This window comes from Bactrocera tryoni, chromosome 1 (assembly GCF_016617805.1).
Source record: "Bactrocera tryoni isolate S06 chromosome 1, CSIRO_BtryS06_freeze2, whole genome shotgun sequence".
Taxonomy (NCBI): Eukaryota; Metazoa; Arthropoda; class Insecta; order Diptera; family Tephritidae; genus Bactrocera; species Bactrocera tryoni.
This window is the reverse complement of record NC_052499.1, coordinates 86,155,668-86,182,659: the sequence shown is the minus strand read 5'-3', so window position 1 is coordinate 86,182,659 and position 26,992 is coordinate 86,155,668. Positions and strand designations below refer to the sequence as shown.

Sequence of the window (26,992 nt, the reverse complement as noted above, 5' to 3'; positions counted from 1 at the left end):
AATCACTAAAAGTGCGTTAACCGACTAACAAAAAACGTCAGAAACACTAAATTTCACGGAAGAAGTGGCAGAAGGAAGCAGCAGCCAGGCTTTTTTTAAAAATTGAAAATGGGCGTGGCGTCGCCCACTTATGGACCAAAAACCATATCTCAGGAACTACTCTACCGATTTCAATGCAATTCGGTATATAATATTTTCTTAACACCTTGATGACATGTTCGAAACATGTGTGAAATCGGTTGACAACCACGCCTTCTTCCAATATAACGCTATTTTGAATTCTATCTGATGCCTTCTCTGTATAGTATATGTATACATTAGGAACCAATGATGATAGCGAAAAATATGTAAATGACGGATAACGAAATCTCGATTATCACTTTATCATGCGAGAGTATAAAATGTTCGGTGACATCCAACCTTAGCCCTTCCTTACTTGTTATTTTCCAATACAACAATTTGAAAAAAAAATGTCGCGAAATTGTCACTGAAATTTTTATTTTCTTGTAAAAATGTCTGCCAAGAATTAAATTTTCAGTTTCCTTCGTCCAAGTTCTAAGTTTAAGAAAACAAGTATCGCGGGCTCATCGTTTTTCCGAGGGGTCATCAAGTTTAAAATATTTTTTTCAAACCTTTCAGAATTTCTTTTTTAGAAGTGTATTTTTGTAACCATAAAAAATGGAATAAAATATTTAATTTTTTCTATGATAAAAAAACTGTTGAAAAAAAGCTAATTTTACCCAAGGAAACCTATGTAACTCCTTAAGTGTAAGTCAGTCGACGGAGCAGAGTGGCTCACCCGATTGTTTTGATCGATTCCAAGATTAAAATTTATGTAAATAAAAGAGTTCCATATTTTTTTTTTACTCTCAGTCTGATAGTGGGCGTGATGGTATTTTCCGTCTATTCAAACGCAAAATTTCTCAATACCAAGTCTAATCCTTCAAACAAATAAATATATATTATAGATATCCAGTTATATTTAAATAATTTTATATATGTATTCATTCCCCTAAAGTTTCGCTTACATCGGCACATAAACAATCTGGCGAGTTATATAAATCACACGTATTTAATTTCAGTTCTTTCATAGCCCTTCCTGCTTTACCCATTATTCTTAATGGGTTACAAATAATGTAATATTTGCAGTAAAAAAATTAACGATTACGTAATAAAGTAACATTATGAGATGCATAATTTTGTTTATGCATTTTTTGTTGTTGTTTCATTTCCTTAGGTTTTCATGTTACATCTTGTGGATTCATAGGAAATAAGAAAGAAAAACTGGAGAAAGTATGAACAGCCTGTGAGCACGAAAAAGTTATCACTAAGTAAATACAATAGTACATATCTGTTTTCTCTCTATGCATCAAAATAGGTATACTACATACATATAAAAATAACGTGTTACGGTTTGTCCGTGGTAAACTTCTAAACTATTGAACGAATTCTAGGAAAATTTAACACATTGTGTAGAGTTTGATCAAACTTAAAAGATAGGGTAGTTTATAACTCTAATGGGTGTTCCAAGTAAATTTACTTTTTTCAATAGACTTTTTTTGACAGATCACGTGTGAGTCGTGTCAAGCGGTCCTGTTATTTTGGTTCAGTATAGTTTGGCATTTCATCATGGAAAGACTAACGTCTGAACAACGTTTGCAAATCCTTCAACTTTATTACGAAAACTCCCGTTCTTTAAAGAAGAAAGTTTAGAGTGATTCGCTCAACTTATGGTCAACATAATCGGCCCACTGGGCGTACTATTCGCAACACCATCACTCTTTTTGAGACCCAGTATTCATTATTGGATAATATTCGACCGAATAGACCACGTCCAGCACGCAATGAAAAAAATATAGCAGCCATAGCTGAAAGTGTACACGAAGACCGTGGACCAATTGGGACGAAGAGCAACCTGAAGATATTCAAGGGCTGGTTTGTGTGCTTTGAGTGAACTTAGCTCTCTTACCGAACAATTTACTCCTTAAATCTACAACTGAGTTGTTCAAGTTAATATAAAATTCGATAATGAAATTAAAATTGTGGAAGCTCTTACAAATTTAAAACAATTTTCATATTTTCGTTCCTTTCGCTTATATAGTTGTTTGTTCGATTCGCCTCTTTTCAAGTTTAGCCAAATTAAAGACTGCTAGGAATAGATTGAATATATTAAGCATGTATTGAAGAGCGTGAACAGGCAGCCGAAATAGATGTTAAAAACATTTCTTTTATTGAGCTTATTGGCTCGGATCCCAGAGGTGCATTACGCAGAAAGCTAGCGCGCTCTCTACTGGCTACAAATTTACGATGTGTAGGTATGCTGAGAACATATTTTTAATGGAACTCAACATTTTACTAAACAATAAAACAGCCATTGCACGAATCACACAAAAACAATGCTAGAACAAAAAAAAAAGCCGCAAACTTTTATGCGTGAGTGTGTGTATTGCTTTACAAAGTGTACATGAAAACTTTTCTTTCAAACACTTTTTATAGCTTGTCAAAAACCTATTTAACGCATTTGATGAAAATGATTTTTATAGCCGTACTTTTTGATTTTACGACCACACAAGAAGGCGAAAGTGCTGCCGGAGAGTAAGGAGGGTCGGCGAGGAACAAGTGTACCGCGCACTGTGACGAGAAGATGCACTCCCACCAAGCCAAATGACACGGTCGTAAAAAGCCGAACGAAAATCAGGTGACACATCAGAAATTGCGACTCTGTTTTTCGCGTAACAGCGCATTGGTTGCGGTTTTTCGCTTAGAAAAGATTGTAGCAAAAGTACATGTAGCAAATGTAATGCAAGTGGGGCCAATGTGGATCGGTGGTGTGAAATTTAACAAGCAATCTGAAATTAATATTTTTGAGCAATTTTCTTGAACTGTATTTAAATTTATGTATTTTACATGCCTCGGTAGTTTTAAGGCTTCTAGGTTATTTTATTCTGTTCTGTTTTACAAGGATTTTGTACGCCATTTGCCGTTCTGGCTTCACTCCTAAATTCTCTCATTGTCAAATTATGTGACATCTTGGCAACGCTGACAAACTGCCTGTTACCTTAAATCTCACTGAAGCCAGCCTGCCAGCAGCATTAGTGAAGCTCGCAAACTGAGTTCCTATAAGCAGGGAGGAAGGGTTTTAAAGAGTTGTGGTATATTGGTAGAGCTCACTTATGTGCCTTGTAGGGAAATCGCGGCTTATAATATTACTTTTCTGTAGCCAATGACTTAATCTTAACAAATTTTTACTCGGCGATGACGAGACCTCCTTTAGTTAAAAAATTTTCTTACATTTTTATTTGGAGGAGGGTGTGGACCAAAGCTCTTAAGTTGGATCCAACGCTCGATTAACGCAAAAATAGCAAAACTTAGTTTTGCAAAAGCTGTCACTCACGGCAATAATTTTTATCCGAGTATATTACCATTGTCAAAGTTTTTAGATGTATGTCCACGGCCTAAATCTTCCAAGAACCACTTCTCGTCAAATAATTTCAAGTCTAACACCATAAATGGCAGGAAGGGCTTGGCGAAGTTCTAGTATAAGTATAACCGCCAGTTAAGCTCAATCCAACTTCTGACCATTTCTGAAGATTTTTGGGGTCGAAATTAAACTTTGTGTTGGTCCCTTAAAAACCAGACCTTAATGCAACTCCACAGAAATGCCTCTAATTCTGGGGATCTTATAATCAATTTTCTGCTGGCTCTTTATATGTTTCGTTAGAGCTCCTCAGAAACTTGTGTGTGTGTGAACTGAGCCAAGCGCACGGAAGCGCCCCAACAATGCCACATCGGTAATACGAAAAGTGCATATGTGGTTTCTTGTTACCTTGCCAAATTCATTTGACCAGAAACTTAAGTTTCATTTTGGAAGCACGCCAATTGGTAAAGACTTCGGCAAATACACACACACACACATGTGTACATGTGCGGAATTACAGCGCGTAACGTGTGCAACGCATCAATAGCTTTATGTATTGTCTTCCAGCTACTCGGCGCTTTTAGGGGCCTCGCTGTTAATTTTTGCTTTTTATGGGTTTTCGTGAGACAAAAAGCTTTTGGCCATAAATGCACACATCGGTGAGATCAATGTCAGAAATTTAGCCACTGGTGCATGTGGATGTGTCAACGTATGGAGAACTCTATACACATACTTGTGTATATTCTATACCGAGCTCCGTTCCAGCCCTTCTACTCTAAGCCACAAATTCTATTTTGTTTGTACTTTGTAACGCGATTATGGAAAACTTATTGCGACACCGTGTCCATTCCGTCTGACGTTCACTTATATGAGTATATTTGCTCCGATTGGTTTTGCTTTAAGCAAATATATAGCTATAGCTGATAACGGATAAAACGACGAGAACGGTCTCATGGCAATGAGTTCTGTACTATTGGAGCGGATGTGCACTTAATTCCCGTCGAAAATTATTACCACAGTTTCCCCTAAATTTTCTTACCACAAAAGTCAAATCCATCGATACTTGCGATTATCGGCGTCTCTACTTGCTTCTCTATTAGAGTTCGTCAACCGGAAAGATTAACCATTATAAGAGCCAAAGCCAGCAGTTGCTGAATGATTTTACTTAAGACCTTTCTCTGCAACTAGTAGTTCCTCTGTCAAAATCAAGGCTATTCTAGTTATAATATATATTGGGTAGTCGATAAAGTTTTTTCGTATTTTGTCAATAGAAGTCTTTGCAGTCGTATATCTCCCGTGATTGTGATTGGTAGCACGGAAAGGTGAGATTTTAAGCTTCAAATATCCAAAAAAAAAAAAAAATTACGGCTGCTTAAAAAAGATAGTGAAAATAATGAAGAAATTCGCTATATTTTGAAATTTTTGTATAAATAAGGGAAGAATGTCACGCAAGCCACCAATGAAAATTGTAAAGCTTACGGGTACGATGCTGTATCAGTACGTGTAGCACAAAAATGGTTCGCTAGCTTCCGTTCTGGAAATTACGATTTGAAAGATGCACCTCGCTCTGGTCGACCTATCGTTGAAAAAGTCGATGAAATTTTGGAAAAGATTGACCAGGACCGTTACATAAGCAGCTAAGGAACTTTAAACTCATCATCAAACGGTTTTGAAACATTTAAAACAGGCTGGCTACAAAAAGAAGATCGATGTTTGGGTTGAATGAATTGCCTCTGAAAAATTTGATGGACCGAATTAACATCTGCTTTGATTTCTGATTGTTTGCTGAAACGAAGCGAATGGTAATAGAAGGCGAAAAGTGAATCAAATACGACTATAATGTGCGAGAAAGATCATGGTCCAAGCGTGGTGAAGCTCAACAAATGGCCGCAAAGCCAGGATTGAAAAGATTATGCTGAGTGTTTGGTGGAATTGGAAAGGAATTATCAACTACGAGCTGCTCCAGCTGGTCGAATGATTGATTCTACATATTGTTGTCAACAACTGATGAGAGTGAAGCAAGCAATCGAAAAAACGGCCAGAACTGATCAATCGAACATTTTCTACTTTTGAAACTTGCAAAGATTAAAGCCAGGGAAGTACTTAGGCTTGTTAGTTGTATGGGTTCTACGGGGAATTTTCAACCCATTTTATTCATTCTAATCACAAATTAGTAGTGTTATAAAAAAGCACGCTCTCTCAATTTTATTAAGATAACTTACATATTGGTCGATTTAGCGGCATAAAGTCACGCGGAAGTTCAACAATCTTTATATTAGGTATATGGGGGCCAAGGGGAGTATAGACCCCATTCAACCAATTCATTCTTGATTTGTATACTGGGAAGTGAAAGTTTCAAATGGAATTTAAAATTGTGTTATATGGGAAGTAGGCGTGGCTGTAGTATGATTTCGCCCATTTTCATACTGTCACATAAAACTGTCAGAGAAAAGTCACGTACTGAATTTGGTTGAAATCGGTAAGACGGATTTCGAGATATACGATTTCACAAAATGGGCGGCGCCACGCCCATCTTCTAATTTTGACCCAGGGTCCATTAAAGGCTTCTCATATCATCTTGGGGGTAAAATTTAATTTAATAATTTTGAACAGAGTGAGCGGGCTTATCATTATTATAGCATTTTATACGTTTTCCTTTAATGGCGGCTTGTGGGCGTGGCAGTGGTCCAATTACGCCCATCTACAAACTCTTCTTTGCCAAGAAACACGGGAGCCAACTTTCATCCAGATATCCCAATATTTACTCAAGTTACTATTGCACCGACGGACGGACAGACAGACAGTCATACGGATTTCAAGGATATACTAAAGGTGAGAGGAGGAGAAATTGGTAACCATAATACGTCGCATACACAATAGCTTACAATATTCCGGCAACGCACCCTGTATTACATTTGTCACGCATTCCAAGAGGAGAAACTTTCAGTTTGTTTTACCAAATGACAATTCAATCACAATTTATGTTTCATTTAAAAATTCTATTTCATAAAAGATTTTTTTTTGTTAGTTTAACGAAATAAAAGCAAAAATAAAAATTCAATTTACTAGAAAAAGAGAGAGAGAGTAAAAAGTTAAAATAAAGCCTTTAGTGAAAATAAAAATTCCAGTTCAGTGATGGACACGATAATCGAGCATATTTTGAATTTCCTACAGTTTGACGTGACCAGCATTTTCGGGAAAGGCAGCGAGTGTGGACTCTGTTGCATGAGCTTTTCCACGCCGCGCTTCAGCGAGTCGGCGGAGCGATGCATTGCAAATGTTTACGAGCCACGCCCCCAAATCACAAATGGCGATGAAATGATGGACTGTGACGAAGACAGCTTGGATGAGGACGAATTGCAATTAGAGGCATTCTGCCGAGAGCTGGAGCGAGTGGAAGCGGAAGAGGAGGAGACGGAGACGGATACTCAAGGCTGCGGCACTGATTCGATTCCGCTGCAAGAGAGTAGCAACGAAAGTCTGACAGAGAGTGACTGCCTGTTGGACAATCTCAAGAATGAGCGTCAGTGTGCGGAGAGCGATGAAAACTCGTTGGAGGCTGATGACGAGTGCACCTGTGAGCTAGTATGTAAGCAGGTAGTGTCCAAAATAGCCGATAAATGTTCATCGTCCACAATGTTGGAGCTGCGAAGTATTGAGGAGCGAGCCAATAAATTGTGGGAGGCGCTCAACTCAAATGTGCGCAACAACACGTGCTCCAAAATGCCCAACTGGTGGGATTTGAAGACTTGGCAGAAGCTGCCGTTCTACTGGGCGGCACTTTCGAATGACATACTTTGCGAGGACCCTTTCGAGAACTTCAAGCGCTTCTACATGGGCAGCAAGAAGTCCAACAAGCGCAACGCCAAGCGTCAAGTGGAGCGTATGCTCATCCTGTGGCACCGGCTGTGTCCCAAGCAGCGCCTGCCATTTATCATGGAGGCTTTCATCAGCAAGGTCGGTGCGGGGAAAGTAAACATCAGCGATGAGCATGAAATCCAACGCATCATCTGCGAGCTGCAGAACAAATGAGCAGTGCGATTCCTCCTTGTTCTTCATTGCTGTGAATTTTGTGTAGAGCTCTGTGGCTCTGTGTGTGTGTATGTCTTGTCCAAATATTTTAATAAAAATCGAAGCAGTGGATGGTGATGTGTAGAAATAAAGCGTGTGTTTTTTATTAATTTCCAGCGAGCTTCATTGCTTTGTCAATAACGCATGCCGCCGTGTTATTGCTTGTGATCGATCAGTCATCACAGCGCGATCGCAGCTTGATCGACCACATGTGGGTGGCGAGTGCTTGATGGCACATGAAAATAAACAACATTCAGTTTATAATATACATATATACCATATTTATGTATGTATGTATACAGCAAAAGCAAAAAAATGCAAGTGAAAAATAGCAATATGGTAAGGAGGTTCAGTCAGGTCGGGCTTTAGTTTAATTTATGTTTAGTGAGTTCTAAGGTCGTACGGAAAGGAAGCCTTCCGTTAAGTGTGGATTCCCATATTTATAATAAGTTATTCTCTGGTACATTTTTATACTGTTTTAAACTTCGTGTTCTCTCATCTGTCAGGGAGATATTGTCGCTCATAGTTGATAGCCTGGTTGTTCTTGATGAGTGACACTTTAGGTCTTGTGACGGGGTTTTTAATAAGAACGCTACAAAAGTAGACAGCAAACAACGCTACATTTTTCTCGCTTTTTTGACATCTCTTTTCAGTAAGGTTGGCCATTTCATCATGGAAAAATATACAATCCAATAACAAGTCGAAATTATTAAAATTTGCTACCGAAATTCGGCATCAGTGGCCATAACTTTGCTCTACGTCCAATATATGGTCGTCTTAATCGTCCTGTCAGATCAACAAATGAGCGTCTAGTGGAGAAATTTGAGTCCACAGGCACAGTACAAAATATTTCCGTGCCAGTGAAACAAAGAAGTGCCCGTAGTGTCGAGAATATTGCTGGCGCTAGCGTACCAACTGAAGAAGACCCAAATCATGGGCATCTCTGTGACGTCGTTGTGGCGAATTTTGCGAAAAGATCTTGGTCTACATCCATAAAAGAACAATTTTACGCAAAAACTGAAGCTGCTTGACTACTTGAATCTTCGTATGATGCTCATTTCTAGCTGAATGTCTTCGTCAATAAACAAAATATTCATTATTGGTCAGGTAGCAATCCACATGTACTTCATAGTTAACATTGCATCCCGAAAAATTTACGGTTTGGTACGGCTTATGGGTCGGCGGCGAAATTGGGTCGTACTTCGAAATCGCTGCGGCTCAATGATAACGGAATATTTTTGGCCCAAGTTGGAGGATATGGGCTTGGACAATATGGGGTTCCAACAGGATGGCAATACGAGCCACACAGCGAATGTGACAATCGATTTATCGAAGACCAAGTTTGGTGAACGTGTTATCTCACGAAATGGTCCAGTCATTTGGTCGCATCGATCGTGCGATTTGACGCCATTAGACTATTTCCTGTGGGGCTGAGTCAAGTTTATATATGTATATATAAAGCCCGTTATATATGTATATTTCGTCCTTAGCACCGAACCTTCCACAAGACTGAAAACAAATGGGTCAGACTAACTTATTATAACTGCTCATTATCATGGATTCATGTTTATGAAATCGAGCTTCGTTGAATTTGCAGCCATCAAAAGTCGAATTTCGACGCGATAGATAATTTCATCCATTTTGGAAGCAGACTAGGCACCAGAGCAATAAGGGCTTTGCGGTGCTATGAAAAATAACACACACCTACAAAGGAGTATGCAATTGGAAACATTTAATCATGTGAAGGCGAAAAATATTTTAAAGATAAGGTACAGCTATGAGACGACCTCGACGAGTGGACCCTACGCAGTGCCCAAGGTATAGCAATGATGAGAAGAGAGGTTTACAACGTTGAGGTCCACTAGATATGTATTTTTAAGCAGAAAGGAAGGAAAGTACTTTTTTATACGATTTTGACTTAGTTTTTTTCCTTCGCCGATGGTAAAATGGATTTGAAAAAAAAAAAAAATTAAATCACCGTGTTTTCTTATATGCCACTTGTGGTCGAATAAAGCCATGGCAATAACAAATGTACAACAATTTTAGTGAATAGAGGTGTTTTCACTGTTCTGTCCGTCCGATTGCCCAGCACTTGATGGTTTCGATTGCTTTGCGGTGCGATGCCTCAATTTGTGCTACACGACGGTATTTTACTTAGACTCGGTTTACGAGAAGCAGATGTTGTCCAAATGTTTTCACTGTTCTTCTTTGTTGTTGTTTATTGTGCAGTTGTTGGGCTGGCGCTGTTGACTAGAATGTTTTCTTTAAAGAAATCTCATTAATTGCCTTTGAAAATTGGCATTTTTATTCCCATACGTCCAACGCATAAATCTGCCATCCACTCATTATCGCCCCCTTTGGCTCTCCACTTGGACAGTTTGAAGTGTGTGGTGTGTGTGTCGATGGCCACATTGGGCGATGGATCGCCTGAATTGACAGCCTCTCCACTGGCGCACGGGCATTTCACATCTTTGTCCGATCCACAATAGACTCCTCCGGACCTCTCCCTCGTCCGCGGCGCTAATATTTAATTATAAACGCAATGGAAGAAATTTCGCGCACTTGAACTACATTTCCAATCGAAAACAGGCCAATCTCAGGCCAACACACTGACATACTTACGCGCCTGTGTGTGCTTGGAGAGTATATTAAACGCGATTCCGTACAAACATAACAACAATATTGATCATAACGAAAATGTGCCAACGGATATGTGCGTGGAGAAATGGTCCAAGTGTTGTGTCAGAAAATAGAATAACTCAATTAAACGCGAAATTGAGTGCGATAAAAATAAAAAAAGGAGATGTTGTTGTTTTTTGGTTTGTTGTTGATCGTTACTATAAAAAAGTCTGAAGGCCATTTCGCGGGCGCAATTTGGGTCAGTAGGAAAGTGGAAGATTTCGAGGGTCTTAGAATGATAGATCACTCTTTTATGAAATAAATACGAATAATGAGCTCATTTTTATGGCATAATGGCCATTTTGTTTATTTCCATTTTTTAATAAGAGAGAATAAATATTTTATGAATTTTGATTTATTTCGCTGCGTAATTAATAATAAATATATAAATATTAAAAAATAATTAAATGTTCGCTATGGAAATGAGACATTTTTTTATTTTATTAAAAATTGGAAATTCTTTTATTGCTTGCGTGTTGAAATAACGGGCGTATATGGCACTTTCGAGCTTAAAATAAAAAATATTAAAATTTAATTAAGGACTCTATTTTTCCTAAGTAGTATTTATATTCGAGGATATTTGGTAAAAGCTTTTGAAGGTTATTTTTAAGAATATCTGCTGCTTTAGGAATTTCTTAATTGAGAGACCTCCCTCAGTCTTGATGTTTTTTACACGTTCTTTTCTCCCTTAAATAAAGTAGTCTTTATACCTTTTTATATCATGGTGGACAAATTTAAAATCATCCTTCTAATATCAAATGCTACTAAATTGAGAAAACACATTGTAAATCGTAGACGTGCAGGGGACATACTTCATTGCAATATATATGTAATTCTGTAGCCAGTTCGTGTAATGAATAGAAAAATTTCACAAAACAAAACGATATGGTCCATGTTTTGATAATCTTTCGAGAATTTTTTGACTTGAATGACTTCAATGTCATAAAGCGTGTGTCGCAACGCCTGACCGAACAATCTAGCTTGAACCATGTTCGTGCTCAACCACGTTTTTATGCGGCGAAATGTCGAAAAAGAGCGTTCGGAGCTCACATTCGTAACAGGAAGTATGCAGAATATGCGAAAAAACTGTTAATTATATGGGTCAATACCGCAGTTCTTCAATGTTTTCAACGCAGTAGTCGGTAATTTGTCGTCTTTTTAGTTTTGCTTTTGTCCCCAATGGCACTGCCAGTGACGAAGTTCTCCTTTGAGCATCAAGCGTCGCACGTTGTCATTATCCACAGGCCTTTGAATCTATATATCAAGCAGTAAATACGATTTTTCATTTCTTTGGTTTTCAAAGCGCCTTCTTTTTCTGGAAGCAGCAAACTCAGTTCAAATTCATACAATACTTCTCTAGAAAAGCGCGTCTTCAAATCTTCGTCGATTGTATCCAACAGAGGAATATACAATTAAATGAGTATATTAGTATTCATTGCAAATGCTCACGTAGAAAATTCCGCGTTTTAGGAACGTTACAAGTAAGGATTATATTTTATATTTTTTCAGAGTAGTAAAACTATTAATAATCCTTAAATCCTTTTTGAGATCAAAAATTGTAGTTTAAAATTAAACCCACCTATGGGATTATACCCTTGATCCCGTAACCAATCTCTTGCAGCACCTCCGATAAAGTTGTTTGGCGGAGAGCACGTTTTTTCTGCTTACAATTATTTCATATCCAAAAATCAAAAAACCAAGATCATTTTAACAATAGAAGAATTCAGATGATGCTTGAAAAACTAGTTAAAATTTTGATTTTTGACAATTTAGCGCCTATCCTGTTTTGCTATCCTGTTTTGCTTAAATAACTTTAACCACGTAAACCGTGTCTACACGCTAATAAAGAAGAAGTTTGCTTTAAAAATCGAAGCTATTATCGAAAATTATTCAATCATTACCTGATAATTATAGCTAAGAAGCTTGGCGAAATTAGATTAGTCCAGACGTTTCGGAGAAATTTATCTCACCGACTATGAAGACAGTGCTTCAAGAGAACATTTTATTTTTTTAAATTTTAAACGCGAATATCTCGAAAACTATAATCTTCCTGCGGCTATAACCATATATATTCGTGATCAGGAAAATCTCCTCTATCCGACCATACCAATTTTTTTCCCGAAATCTTGGGACGGTATACTAAAGCTGACCCGAACATTTTTAGAGTTTTGGGAGCCCATCAAACTTGACCTAAAGAATTCTTACAAATACACTCACATCTCTGCTTGTCGGGTCATCTAAAAATTTTTGTTGAACATTCTATGTATATATGTATATCCAAATAAAATCAAGTAAATAAAGTTCCTAAATCCGAGACATAGCAATAATATATTTCTTCATTTCGCAATAATTTTAAACAAATATTTTTCTAATTTTTGTGAAATTTTTTTTTTTTAAAAGACTGTCTTTCAAATATTTCTAACAAAAACAGATACAAAATCCTTTAATGCTTTAAGCTTTTTTGTAATTTTTTAACATTTTTGACAAAAAATATAACTTGGCGCATACATAAATTTGTACTAGGGTGGTGCTTACATATAGAAAGAAAGCTTTCATTTCAGATTTTCTAAAACTATTACGTTGAAACCTGAATCGTCACTAATCATAGTTAAAAATTGGCAATCGGTTGTGAAACCTTTCCTTTCCCCCTTTTCTTTTCTGCTAGCTTTTAGCCTATAGTCTAAATCTATATGCTACTTTCGTTCATTAGATGAAATTAGTAAAAATACAAAGGGAATTGTGTAGAATAATCTACAATCGTTATTCCGAAAAAAAAACGGTTATTTGTGAACCACCTTAACATATACGAATACACTCACATAATTTATTCATTTGACTCAAAAGCCTGGAAACTCAAAAGTTCGGCAATTTATGTCTGTCCGAAATATATTGCCACGCATTCGTACTTTGAACGGAAAATATACGAGCTCCAACAGTGAGGTTATGTGTATGTGTATGTGTTTCTGTTTATGTTTTGTGATTTGACTGTATCCATGGATTTGCAATATTTAAGTTTACATTTGCGGCTTAACTGCTGATTTTTACAAAATCCATGTGCATAAATTAGCAATAAAATTTTATGTGTTAAATTTTTGACCGTAACTGTAGATGACAAAAAACTTTTGGCCTACTATTTATTTTGGTTTGCAACGGTAATTGTGTCCCCCCTATGAAAAAATGGTTGTTTTTTCCACCAGAGCGAAGTTCAATAAATTTACGTTGAAAGTTGCAAATTGCTGACGGCGCGCTTCACCCTTTAACAGCCATGATACACATGCTGAGGGGAAGGGAATGGAATGTCAGTGTCAAAACAATAAAATCTAGTATCAAATGGCGAGGTATAAAATCAAATTAGTCAATAAGTATTGATGGGGGTACATTTTTTGCTGTGAGGCAGAGGGTGACGGGGACATCTTCAGGCGATGCGTGTACGAGACTAGGTATGGAAGCATGTGTATATGTATATCTGTCCAATCGGAGTCACCGTGATATTATGCTAAATAGAAATTATGGCGATGCAATCCAAACTAAACGCCAGACAATGGAAGTCACAGTTTGGACGCCTGTTATTTCGATGCCAATTTTGAGCGGCCGAAGAAACTTGTCGCCCCTACTAGTCCAATTCGCACTTTAGGAAACAAGAAAAAATAATCTAAGCCTCTGTGCGAGTATGTGAAAGAAATTTGTCTGCGTCGATTTGTGCCACGAATTCAATTTCGCCTTCGGAAGGAGTTGAAACGATGCGAGTGTGTGTGTGGCAAACGAAAAATAACACACATAGACAACATCAAATTATTGACGCTGAGATTGACTTTTTATTGCAATAGCTGCCCAAGAACGTTGCTGAAAAGCATCGCTAAATGTCCTTACGACGAATACACGAAGTCGCAGCCGAATACACACACTCATATGATGACATTTTTAAGCGTTTGCTCAGCGGCAGCCTTTCACAGCTTTCTCTTTTCATGTCTGCCGCTTCACATATTCTGTCGACAGCTCAACGCTTTCACGGATTTCGAAGCGTGTTAGCGTGTCGAATTTTTACTCCTTCCTCGCCGTCGAGTTGCTACCGCTGCCTGTGGCAGGGGTCTGAGTTTTATGCGTTTCACAGATTCCACTATTTGATATTCCGCTTTTATTGTTCCGACCTATGTTTGCACCTCAATTTGTCTTCGTAAATGTGAAAAATGTGGAAATTAGTTGGTTGTTGTTGTGGCGCGCGTGTGCCGGGCGAGTCTCCAATTTTATTGTTTTTCCTGTTTTTTTCTGCAGCTCCCTGGTCGCCACATCCGCTCATTTGTAGATACTTTCACATCGCACTTTTAACAGTCGTGTTTGTTTGGTTTTTGCAATCGTCTGGTTGTTGTCGCCGTTTTGTAGCTCCTTTGACACGCTTCGGTTTCAACTGTTTCGCTTTCATCAATCACTTCAAGTGTCACACCTATCCGCGTGTGTTAGATAACTCTTCTCGCATACAATCACACGGTTGTCACAAAAGTGCCGAATTCCTGCGCGAAGAAAGTGTCAACAGCAGTGAACCCTTGGAGAATTTTTCTACTAAAAGTGGGCGGGATTCATTAAGGGTCCGCTGGAAAACCATTTTTGCATAAATTACAGACATTTTCCAATTTAAAGCGAGCAGTAAAGTGTCTTGCGTATCACATACTTCATGAAGTAATTTGGATTTGGATTTTTCAAAGAAAAATAAGAAGAAGAATTAAATTAAGATATTCGCCGTATCACCCAAAAATTGGTTTTTATTCAAAAGCAAAATTTTTTTACTTTACTAAAGTTCGGATTTGTTGCTTAATACTCCAAGTTGTAATAAGTTTAGCAGCTTTGTTAGGTAGGTAGGTAGACCGAATGTCTGAGATTTAGAAGGCCCACTGTGAAACGCCGGGACTAAAATCTCCACACTCTATGTTATTCTCTCTAAAGCATTCCGTTATTCGGCTTAAGTTCATTAGCAACCTCCAAAATATCGTCAAAAAACCCTCGATCGATAGCTGGGATTCTTTTTCTATACAAAGCTTTTCATTTGTTTTATAGTCTTCAGTTCTTCTATCTGCTGGTAGTTTGAACAATATTCATTATATGGTGATCCTAGTCTGCTGGCATTTCTTCCAAATAGACAGTGACCTGTTAGTATCCCTATTATGGTTCTTATGTTATTCCTTTCGAATTTCAATAGTCGGCAAAGGCTCCCATGTTCCATTTATACCACGTTTTCCTGCTTGCTGAGCAAGTTAGAGATTGACTCCATCGATATTCAGCAAAATGTATAACGTGTTTGTCCATCAAATATCTATAAATAGACAGAGGTTTATAAATTCTTGTTTTGCGGATTCTAATTGTAGAGTGATGTTCGTTTATCTGCTTTACAGTTACCAGGAATATCACTTTGTCCTTGAACTATTTCAGGTTTATCGTGAAATAGAATGTCAGATCCACCTGAAGAACGAGGCACTCCTTCACTATCTTTGACGAAATATGACGCCATATCTTCCCCGCTCTTTTGACATTTCCTTTCAGTAAGATCCAACAACGAGTCGAAATCATTAAAATTTACTTCCGAAATTCGGAGTCAGGGTCCTCAACTTTAAAAGCGCTACGTCCAATTTATGGACGTCAAGATTGTCCTGCCAGATCAACAATTGAGCGTGCAGGGGAAAAAGTAAAAAATATTCCCGTTCCAGTGCCGCTAACGCATCCATTGAGGAAGACCGAAATCAGTCTCCCACACGTCATTCTCAAACGTTGAATACTTGGCTCACATCCTTACAAGATCAACCTGCTTGACCACCAGAATCGTCGTATGTTCGTAATCAAATATTTTTGGCCCGAATTGGATGATATGGACTTGGACAATATGTGGTTCCAACAGGACGGCGCCACAAGTCTCACAGCGAATATCACAATCGATTTATTGAAACTCAAGTTTGGTAAACTTGTTATCTCAGGAAATGGTCTAGACAATTGGCCGTCTCAGTAGTGCGTTTTGACGCTGTTAGACTATTTCCTGTGCGGCTACGTCAAGTCTATGGTCTATGCCAACAACCCAGCGACGATTGATTAACTTCGTACGAATATCGAACATGAAATTGCAGTAGTATCAGACGCTTTATGCTTGAAAACCTTCTAAAATTGGGTTCAGCATTTGGACTTCTGCAAGTGTGCTTGTGGTGGCCATGCAACATTGTAGCGCTCTTATTGAAAATCCCGTTACCTGCGTCCCTGTTCAATCTTATCTGGAAGGAAGGCAATATTGGGGACCGAACTTAAAAACAAATCTGTAGGGTTACGAAAATGGGTTATATTGGGTAGGAACGGTAATTTGCTAAGTATCTTAGAATCCGCTTTTACAGGCGAGCATTCCCTCAGTCCAACAGCTGACTTCGCTGCCAGTTGCTTACAGAATAAATCTATTTTTTATTTTTATTATTCAATATCATATTTTTCTTAATTAATTCTGAAAAATACTTTGAATTTGCAAACATATATGTACATATGTATGTATATTCAAAACAGTTTTCGCCGAGTCTAGCCGCACTTTTGCTCACAAGCTCATTAACAGTTTAATTTAATTTAAAAATCTCTAAATTGTTTGAGGTCGTTATCGAAACCCGTTGTGCTGTTTTCAAAATTAATGATTGTATTTAAGGGATTCCCAACAAATACGCTGTAATTCAATATTTTTAATGAACAGAATTCAACAATTGATTTTCTGTGTACCGTATATGGTTGTTTGTAAGTACTTATATATATACATATCAATATATGTCTATATGCATGTGTGTATGTAGTTTTGAAGAACTTGATGCCATAACTAAACAATTTGTTGGTTCGATTTTTCATCGCTTGTCACATCTGCTTGTCCGATTCGAGGCGCTCCAGAGCGCTCTACACACACACATGCATATGTACATGTGTTCACACACACGCTCGAGCGAGACCGCTTTGCAACGGTTGCCAAACATTTGTTATCTGCTCGCTGACGAGCTGAATTGTCAACGCAGTTGTTGTAACGAAACCGGAAAAAAATTTCGAAAAAAATCAAAACACCGATTTTGTGTCGAAGGAAGATTTTAAAATAAATAAGGCAGACATTTGAAATTAATCGATCTCGGACGCTAGTTCATTAGTCAAATTGGCATTAGCGCAAATGTACGCAGTCGAAGAAGCACACATGCAACACACACATACACATATGTATGTGTTTACCGTTGGCTGGGTGCAACGCCTCAAAATAGAAATCACTGCTGGGGCGGCATGTGCAATCAGCAAGCGAGCATGCCACATGTGCCTGCTGCTGTGTGTGTGCGTGTTCGTGTAACCAATTGCGGCAAGTAAGGTAAATGCCTAATTAATAAAGCAAACAGCGGCACATCCGATCGGTGAGTGCGCACTTGAAACCCGACTTACAGGCCTATTAATCAGTGCTAGTGAGGCGCTGAGCGGCAGGGCTGTCTTCCGCTGCCAAGCCAAGCGGCGAACTGACGGCAGATCAAAAGTGAATTAATCAAAAACTGTAATGAAAACACGCGGCAGCAAACGATGCCACGAAAATATTGTCTCTGGCAATTGATTGTGGCAGTCGATGTTGCTGGAAATGTGGAAATATGAGGCATGAAGCTGCAAGGCACTGCCACAAAGACACATACACAAAATTATTACAAATATTGTGGGCATTGGTGGCATTGGCGTGGGTTATTCGACAATTTCTACTTTCTATCTTCTCCTTGCTGCCTTAACGGCAAATATTCTCGTCTACAATCGCTCGATTTCGTTGCGAGTTAATTATGTGGAACACAGCTAACGGTCGTCAATGTCGTAAGCGCATGATAAAATATTCCTTGCTTGAAATGCCGTGTGGGTGTGTGTGTTTCCCTTTGCTATTGGAATTCGGTCTACGCGCACGAATTCGAAATCAATTCAAATATGCGATGGCTTTGTTCAATCTGCTTTCTCAGTCCCCGAGGTCTGCGGAAGAGGATGCATGCCGCCAATGCATGCCATGTCTTCTATTGACCAACTGACCTGCCGTCCTCAGCGCGCTCATATGCCCAGCGGCTGACTCAAATGGCCGACCTCACTTTTGTATTTTGTTTTTGAGTGTGTGTGTTTGTGTGAGGACGCATATCCTGCGAAGCGACGGTGGGCGTACGCGCGTGCGACAGGATGTCAATTGTGCGCCGTTCTTGGGCTCCACCACCACCGGCTAGCGACACCCTGACCACGATGACCCTGTTCTGCAGACTGGCCACTGCGCTCTCTTTGTTGCTTTGTTTGGGCGAAAATCTTTGAATATATTTATTTGTTTATTCAAAGCATTGCAGAGCATATTTACTATCCCATTGGCAAAATAATTATTGTTATGTTAATGCTGAGTAGTCTTGGTCAGCGCCGCATTATCTACCGTTATCCTGTGCGTTGCGAGCGCAGTGGGGTGCTTCACGCTTGACGACGCCGCTCAATGGCAGAGAAAAGATGCGCCGAAAGCCAATGGCACTAAGGCGCATCACTTTGTGAATGAAGCTGTTATCGAGCGTTAATAGTTAAGTAAGCTGGAAATATTTATTTGCCCAAATTGAAATGTTATGCGGGATGGTGCAAGCTCTTAATTATATGCGCTTTCTTTGTGCGGATTGACAGGTCGAACGGGAGGCAGCATTTTTTGGTTAATAAATGGTGAAGTATGGTTATAAGTAGACGGTGGGTCGAAAATAAGCTTAAGACGATACGTTACTGTTATCCATTAACAATAAAATAGCCAATACATTTGTGCATTCAAATACCGGAATCAACGACCTTTGAATGAATATAGTAATATGTTTCTCCAGTGAAGCTTATAAGCAATCTTTTCTACCAAGAGTGAGTAGAAGACTGTGATATGTTGCATCATAAAACACTTAAATTATGAAGCTCCTATTATCGTGACGTCACAAACCACTAAATTTTTTTTCAATTGCACAAAAAAGTAACGGGACGAAGCTGACATAATTTCCAATTACAATATTATTGATCTTGTACCATGTGAGGGTCGAATTGGTCTTGAAAAAATGTTTTATCAAAATCTAATATGGTTTGAAAGAAGATTCGGTAATGATTTGTGCCCAATATATTTTAGGATAACCAAGCTATGCAAAATATCATTTTTTCTTAATACGTTAAAAAAATATTACGATGCCGAATCTTCGTACATGCCAACTTTTCTACGTCCTCATAAGATCACCACTCAAAGAATCTGAAAGAAAAACTAAAAGTGTGTGGGGAATTTGAAATGTTATGACTACGAATTAGAGCTCAAAAACGTTCCATCAAATATAGTTATTTTTGTTATTTTAGTGAATGGTGGTGGTTTGACTCCTACTATATGTATACCCCCCAGCTACAACACAACAAATTCTACGTGTTAGGAAATTTATACTATCATTTTTAGTTTTAGCAATCTGAAACCTCTAATATCTTAGTCCCAAATTTACTATAAACCAGTGTAACTGTTCCTCTACATTATTCGACTCAATTTGTCCGAAAATTTCCGTAATGTAGGACTGCCTTATACCACTTCTCATTGTTTTGGGCAATGTGCTGAACAAAGCGTTATTGGGCAAATATGGTGTGACTTGAAATTTTTAGAAAAATCTTGCTTACGCTTACGTTTGGTAGGGCCAAAATCAGATTTTCAGGGAACCCATAAGAGTCCAGAAAATGCGGACGTCCGAAGATTTCCTGGTGACGTATGGTAGATATCGACTTGAAATACTCTCATACTAGATTGAAAGATGAGGAATGCACAGCGACCTTTGGTCTATTGTGCCCTACTCTCATACCAACTGAGCCTATTGCTTTTATGCTCCAACTGGACTTAAAGAAGTACTATACTATATAATTGGTGATCCAGGTAGAGGTACTTATTTTCAATACGATATGTAAAGAATGTGTAACGCGCGGTTCGCTCAACTTATGGTCAATATAATCGGCCTACCATCACCCACCTGGAGCCCCAGCATTTATTATTAGATAATACTCGAACGAATAGACCACGTCCAGCACGCTGTGAAGAATATATAGCACCATAGCTGAGAGTGTACACGAAAGCCGTGGAGAGTATGGAACGACTTGGCGCATTTTACGTCGAGATCTGAAATTGCAAGAGTACAAAATACAGCTTGTTCAAGAGCTGAAGCCGCTCGATCTTCCCAAGCGACATCGCTTCACTCTATGGTTCTTGAAAAGTTCCAAGAAGATCTGATGTTTTCGAGTCAAATTTTGTTTGGGATGAGACCCATTTCTGGCTCAATGGGTACGTAAACAAGCCGCAACCGAAGAGATTAAAGAGCTGCCATTTTATCTAGAAATAATAACGGTTTGGTGTGGTTTGTGAGCCGGTGGATTCATCGATCCATATTTATTCAGAAATGATGCCGGTGAAAACATAACCGACGTTGGGTTTCAATAAGATGACGCTACTTCCCGCACATCGCTTCAATCAATGGATTTATTAAGAGAAGATTTCGGTGAGGAAATAATTTCATATTTTGGGCCGGTTGATTGAGCGTTATTCCCTTTCATGTAGGGTTATGTAAAGCCTAAAGTCTATGCGGACAATACCGCTTCGATTCAGATCTTGGATCGAAGCATCACGCTTGTCATTCGCCAGTTACCAGTCGAAATGCTCGAACGAGTCATCGAAAATTAAACTCAAAGTATGGACCATCTGAGAAAGAGATCATCTTCAAAAAGTAAATGCAAAAGAATGTTCTTTCGAGTTATAACAAAAATTTCCTATTAAATTTGAAGTTTTTTTGTTTTATTTAAAAAAAAGTAATCAACCTCGAATTTGATCACCTTTTATAAAAATACGTTTATGTTTACATTGAAATCAAGAGGTTCCAAGGAATGTTTTGGGTTTATGATGGGTTAATATGGTTTCGGTGCATTCGAAATTAACGTTTTTCTTTTTTCCATATGATGTTTGTCTGTGCCGAAGGCTTGCTTGATTATCGCATTCGCGGAAGTCGTTTGTAAGATTTCCTCTAAAAATAAATATCTTAATTTTTTCGTGATATTTGACAGGATAAGCAATATTCTGCATGTAAAATTAGTCATTCTGAACTTGGATCCACTTAAAACTACTCCAACTAAACATTTAATCCTCAGTTGTAAAAGCTCTAGTAACAGGAGTTATGTTCAAAAGTGAAATGCCTCCGACATGACATATCCGAACGCCCAGCGCATTCGCTGCGCACGTTCACCTAACCAAAGCTGCGAAGCAGCGCGGGCATAAATCTTAATTTTAAGTGTTTGATTTGGATTAAATAATTTCTTTTCGGTTAACACAAATCCAATTTACGAAAGCACAGAAAAAGCGGCGCAGACACGAGCGTTACATACAGATTTACGAGCACACGAACTTATTTGTGTTCGTCGCAGTAAAGTGTATTTAAGGATGAAGGCGTACGGGCTAATGCTGTAACGGAATTGCACTAATAAGCCGCCACGTACGTGGTCATGTCAGCCCACCCAAGGCAGGCAGAAAGCGCGCGCCAAGCCTTGGAAAAGCTCTTTCGCTTGTTGGCAGACATTTACGCTCGCAGGTCATGCCGCGCTCATAAATATCGCGCCACCGCCTGCCGCACACACACACACAGACGCACTTTTTATGCAAGTAACTGCCAGTGTATATGTGTGTATGTGTGTGTGTTCGCGCATTATATTTAACATAGTATAACACATGCCATTCAGGCGGATGTGACAACGTAAATCCTGCACGCCGCTGCGCTTTCGCTCCTGCTCGCACGAAGCTCAAACATGGGCCATAAATTTCACGAGCACACGAGCCTTGAGCACGGATTTATGTAACGGGAGCCGCACGAAAAGTGCGGTTAAGCGCCGCTGCCATTGGCGACAGGAAGAGGGAGGCGCGCAACGAGCGCGCGAATCTTGAGCTAGAAAAAAAACGTAGGAGAGGAGCAAGCCACAACCGCCGCCGTGCCAGCGCATTTAATCTACTTTAAACTTTGTCGCCTTTGCGAAATGAACAAGGATTGCATTTGAAATGCGCGCCAATGCAGCCCTGACTTCACACATACATACATACTTAAAGAGTAGGGACTCTAAGTTGGCGCAGTAGTACGGTTATATATGTAGATGCGCGAGCTTCGCCTTTGCTGGGGCCATTGCTGTTGCTTACTTTATTATTTTGCCTTGACGATGAATATGTAACCGCAGAAATATCCTTTATGTTTTAGTTCAACGCAGTTTGCAAGTTTTTCGCGGGCAAATTATGTTGCTGATAAATATATGTGCCGATTTTTATATCTAACAGTGGTCGTGTGAATACCTTGTAGGAAAATGTACCAGTGAAAAATTGGTTCGGTCCTAGTGTCTACAAAATACTAATGGTTCACGTCCGTGCTTTATCTAATGTATTTACCAAAATATTTTCAGTTTTTTATCTCTAAGTTTTCGGAACTGGTTGACAATTTCCAGCAGTGTATGTATGACATGTTGATTCAACTCTATTTCAAGCACAGTGGGTTGCTTAAACTATTAAACCACATAACTAATTAGATGTGGGTTAGTTTTGGATCAATTAGTTTCGGGTGTTTGAAATTCGTGGTTTGTTTGATTAACTCAATGCGATCTCAAATATCGCTTTGTGAATATCGAGACCACAAAACCGAATGTGGTATGAAATACATACATAAATATCATGCCTCAAATCTTCTCGAAGTATTAAATGAGTACAATGAAAGACATAAATCTTTTTAACAGACTCAGTCGGGAACAAAAGAAGATGGATCAGCTTACTGTGTGACTATTGTGACCACGGACTGCAGAGGTTCCTGATTAATGTGTATAAGTGGAGAAAATATTTTAAGACAGCTTAAAGCTTCATAAATTTTGTAAGTTCTACTGGAAACACCTGAAATCTAGTACTAGATAACTATATTTCGGTCCCCGGCGAAGAAGATCAGTCTCATCATCATGGAAGATAAATTTACCGAACGTTGTGCTAACGATACTTTCTTTGCCCACAATGGCATTAAAAATTAACAATCGTGACAGGAGCAGCTCTCATAGGTGCGCTCTAAGCGCTCGTCGGAGGCATATTTGGTCACAACGTCTTTCTCTTTCATCGGGGCGTGGGCGCAAACCAGCGATATGTTGAAGAACTTCGCTTTGATGCGGTTTGTGGACAGACGTTAACCCACCGGGTTGAATGCCAGAACTCAACGATGGAGTCTCTCTCCCACCACGAGTCCCACATCGAATTTGCACTCCTTTATATGGGCACTGTTGTAAATAGTGCAAGAACCTACTCGTCTCAGTTCTTATCTCGTTCATCGCACTCATGAACGTCGGTGACGTCAACTTTTACTTTTACGAGAACATCAACCAGCACCTTCTAAATTAAGGGACCGTACATTCCAGGCGGATGCCCTTAAATCGTTATCTTTAATGCGTTTGCAGTGGTCGTTATCAAAAGGGGGGTCTCTCATTCGAGGCTATTGTTTCCTTTTCATCGGATGCGCTTTTTTACTTTGCAGGTCTCAAATCCAGCACCCAACCCTGGGGAGAAATGATTCGCCTTCTGCCTTTAGATCGCCTTCAAACGGATGTTCTTTGGCTACCCAGAGGATACTTGGTCTAAGACCGGAAGTGGTGAGCTGATTGATCGATATGTTAAAGAATCGTTTCTGGCCACTCCCAAGTGAATGACAATCAGAGAACTTTTCTTTCTTGAGTGAACTTCTATACATGACTCCATCCCCCTTTAACTCAGCTATAACAGCGTAAGCGGTATCTACGCCAATAAAAAAAGAAAGCTTGAAAAACCTTATGATATGTCTTGAAATATCAGGTGAGGAACTAAGTTTCGAATTTTAAAAACATATCGTTTTCATATTTCTTTGAACCAACCATAATTTTTACCCTAAAAGAGGCGCCTCTGGAAGTATTGCAATTTTTAATTATATGTCTTTAACTCCGCCATTACTCTTAGACAATTTTTCTCGTGAAAATTTTCCAGAAATTAAACGTGGTAGAAAACTGTATAACCAATAGCTTTTTTTAAGCTTTTTCAGGTGTCTATTTTGAGATTCGTACATTCGGTTTCATACGTAGACAAACCGGGAAGGACGCGCTTTATGCCGAACCAAACATATTCTGCCGAGCTGTTCCAAAAGAAATGCTGAGAACCTTCTTTCCCTCCAAAATCTTAGTAAAAAAATTACCGTGAAGGTTACTCGAATCTAAGGAAACAGTTTTGAAGACTTTACTAATTGTATGGTCCGGATGAAATTTGAACGTTGTATTTCAAAAAATTTTCGCTATATAAAATTGCATCATTGTACTCAACTGTACTCATTCTACCTTACTGTATCACTGTAACAAGTTACAATGCTCTGCTCTCAGCTTCTTTTTCAACAAGTAAAAGTGTTGCAGCCTTGTCTCATGTAACGGGAAATCCACTTAATATTTTTTATTGCTTGTTCTCTCCTTTCTTTCTGGGATTTAACAAGTTATGGCCACTACAGGCGGATGCCACTTTAGAATTTACAAGCAACTCATATTAAGTAAAAAAGAGAAACGGAGTAAAAAAGCACTGAAAAAATATTTTTTTACATTTATGTGGAAGTTTGGGATTTTCAAATGGCGATTTGAAGGTGTTTTGCATGCAAAGGACTCACGTACACGTGTATCTCGCAGCAAAGTAGCGATAAAGCACTGCCGTGAATGCCACAAAGTAGTCACCCAGCGCGAAAGAGAGCGAAATGTGTGTGTGAGTACCGTTAGATTTTTTTTCAATACTTTGTTTGCCGCCTAAAATTCATGGCCACCATATTGCCGAGGTACAAACTAACCAAAAACTAGTAAAAATCAGAATTGACAAACGATATAATGGCACCACAAATAGCCAGCTTGTGTTCAAGTTTCCAAAATATTTTCGAAAAATTTTCAAAATTCAAAAGCAATTTGCGTGCTTCAAACGAGCGCGCCACAAGCGTTTGTGGTTGGTGGCGCGGATGCTAACCACAGACAGCTGACAAAATATTATGTTATGGCCACAAGCTGCAGCAAAAATAAAAGACATCGGTGGAAGCTGAAAATAAAGTATTTTAGAAAATTTGATTTCTTTCAGGTCTGGCACTCGTGTCCACAAACCCGTGTCTAGCGCCAAAAGCTGCGACTGCTGTAATGCACCTCAGCACGCCAATTAGCGTAGATATTGCGACGCGACACGCAAGCGGTAAATTGGCTGCTAAGATCCAAAGATCCATCTACGCACCGGGCCGCGGCGTGCCACATCAAGCGACGTGCCACAGGCATAGCGCGCCACGGTAGCGCATGCCTTCACGCCGAAGGTGAGATAGAGTGCTTGGGCCAACACCAACAGCGCCGCTGCCAGCGCGCCCCTGGCGGCGTGATGTGACGCGTCTGGAACAGCTGCAACTTGTCCGAGCACTCATAAAGGTATTAATTAACTTGTTAATTTTGCACTTGGCGATGAGGAAAATTTGTTGCATTTTCCGTGAAATCTAAATAAATAAGCCGCCGCGCGCCTGCCAAATGTGGCAAGCAGTCAAGTGCCATGTGACATATTCGCACACGCCTGTTACGCATTCACGCAACGCGCAACGTGTATTTGTTGTACTATATGTACCATACATTAGTTGCGTCGCGCCATAATTATTGTGTGTGAGGTGAGCCGAAAGCTGAGTGATAATTCTGCTGATGGATTGCAAGTGGCTTATGCAGCTACAGGGTGCTCATTGAAAACACTGTTTCGGATGCTCAGATAGATGTAACGTGGTGTCTTGCTAAGCGATGCGCTGCAATTTGGAGTGTGGCAAATCGAACAAGCAACTAGCTTAAGTCGAAAGGTTGGGTAATCAAATAGATATATAAATGAAAGAAGCTTTTGTACTGCAAAAATGTATAAAAGGATGTACTATACTGTCTTCTTCTGAATGCAACATTTTTTGTTGCTTGTCGAACTTTTTGACTCGTAAATGACAACAGAAGAGAGGCAACAATTTTAATAAAGCTAGGGTGAAGCTAGTTGGAGCAGTTGCGAAAATAATAAAGATTTTTTATTTGACTTGCTTTGGGTGTGGACCATATACCATACACATGAAGCTCACTGTTCAGGCGCAGGGTTCGTTTGAAGCCCCTATAAAACGCAAAATTTTGTACACCGCCAATTGCACCTGCCCCAATTAAGTAGGCAAATATTTAAATCGCTTTACTTGCATGAATGTACCGCATTGCAAGCGTTCCATCGGCGAACGCGCATAATAAATAGAAATGTGAACTCACACGAACAGACAAGGAAAACGCTGATACATACTTGCTCTATTTGTATACAAATATTATGCGAACGTGCTTCAAAAGACGTTTTTCCGCGACGGTTCAGTTGGCGCACTAAAGACGCAACCCCCCTAAACACACCGCGAGCCAATTTGACTGCCTCATCAATGCTGAGGCGAATCGCGTTTACATTGTATTTCGGGGCGCAACACCTTCTGTGTCCATACCTAGTACGAACATGGCACGCATCGATGCACCGTTGCATCTCGTACGACTACTGTTGCACGAACACAATCCTTTTGATCATCGCGGGCAGCTGACTGCAATAAGCGCTGAATGCACGAGTATTTGGTTTGTGCGGTTAGTTGAGTTGTTTGGCAGACGGGCTGTCTGATTGGCCAACTGCTGCCACAGTATGGCGCGCGCACGTCTATTTGCATTTCGGGCAGTAATCACACGCACACACCGCACCGAGCGCGCAACAAACAAAACGGCGTAAAGGTGTTG

General features: G+C 39.3%; 1 protein-coding gene across 1 annotated transcript; it reads left to right on the top strand.

Annotated features, from left to right (window-relative positions):
* Positions 1-6,492: 6,492 nt before the first annotated feature.
* Positions 6,493-7,526, top strand: LOC120782844. Its single transcript, XM_040115370.1, has one exon. It carries the CDS (start codon positions 6,554-6,556, stop codon positions 7,448-7,450), a length of 897 nt encoding a protein of 298 aa, XP_039971304.1. The 5' UTR covers positions 6,493-6,553; the 3' UTR covers positions 7,451-7,526.
* The last annotated feature ends 19,466 nt before the right edge of the window (positions 7,527-26,992 follow it).

Coding starts and splice junctions, on each gene's coding strand:
- LOC120782844 (XM_040115370.1), top strand. CDS start 6,554: ATGGACACGATAATCGAGCATATTTTGAATTTCCTACAGTTTGACGTG.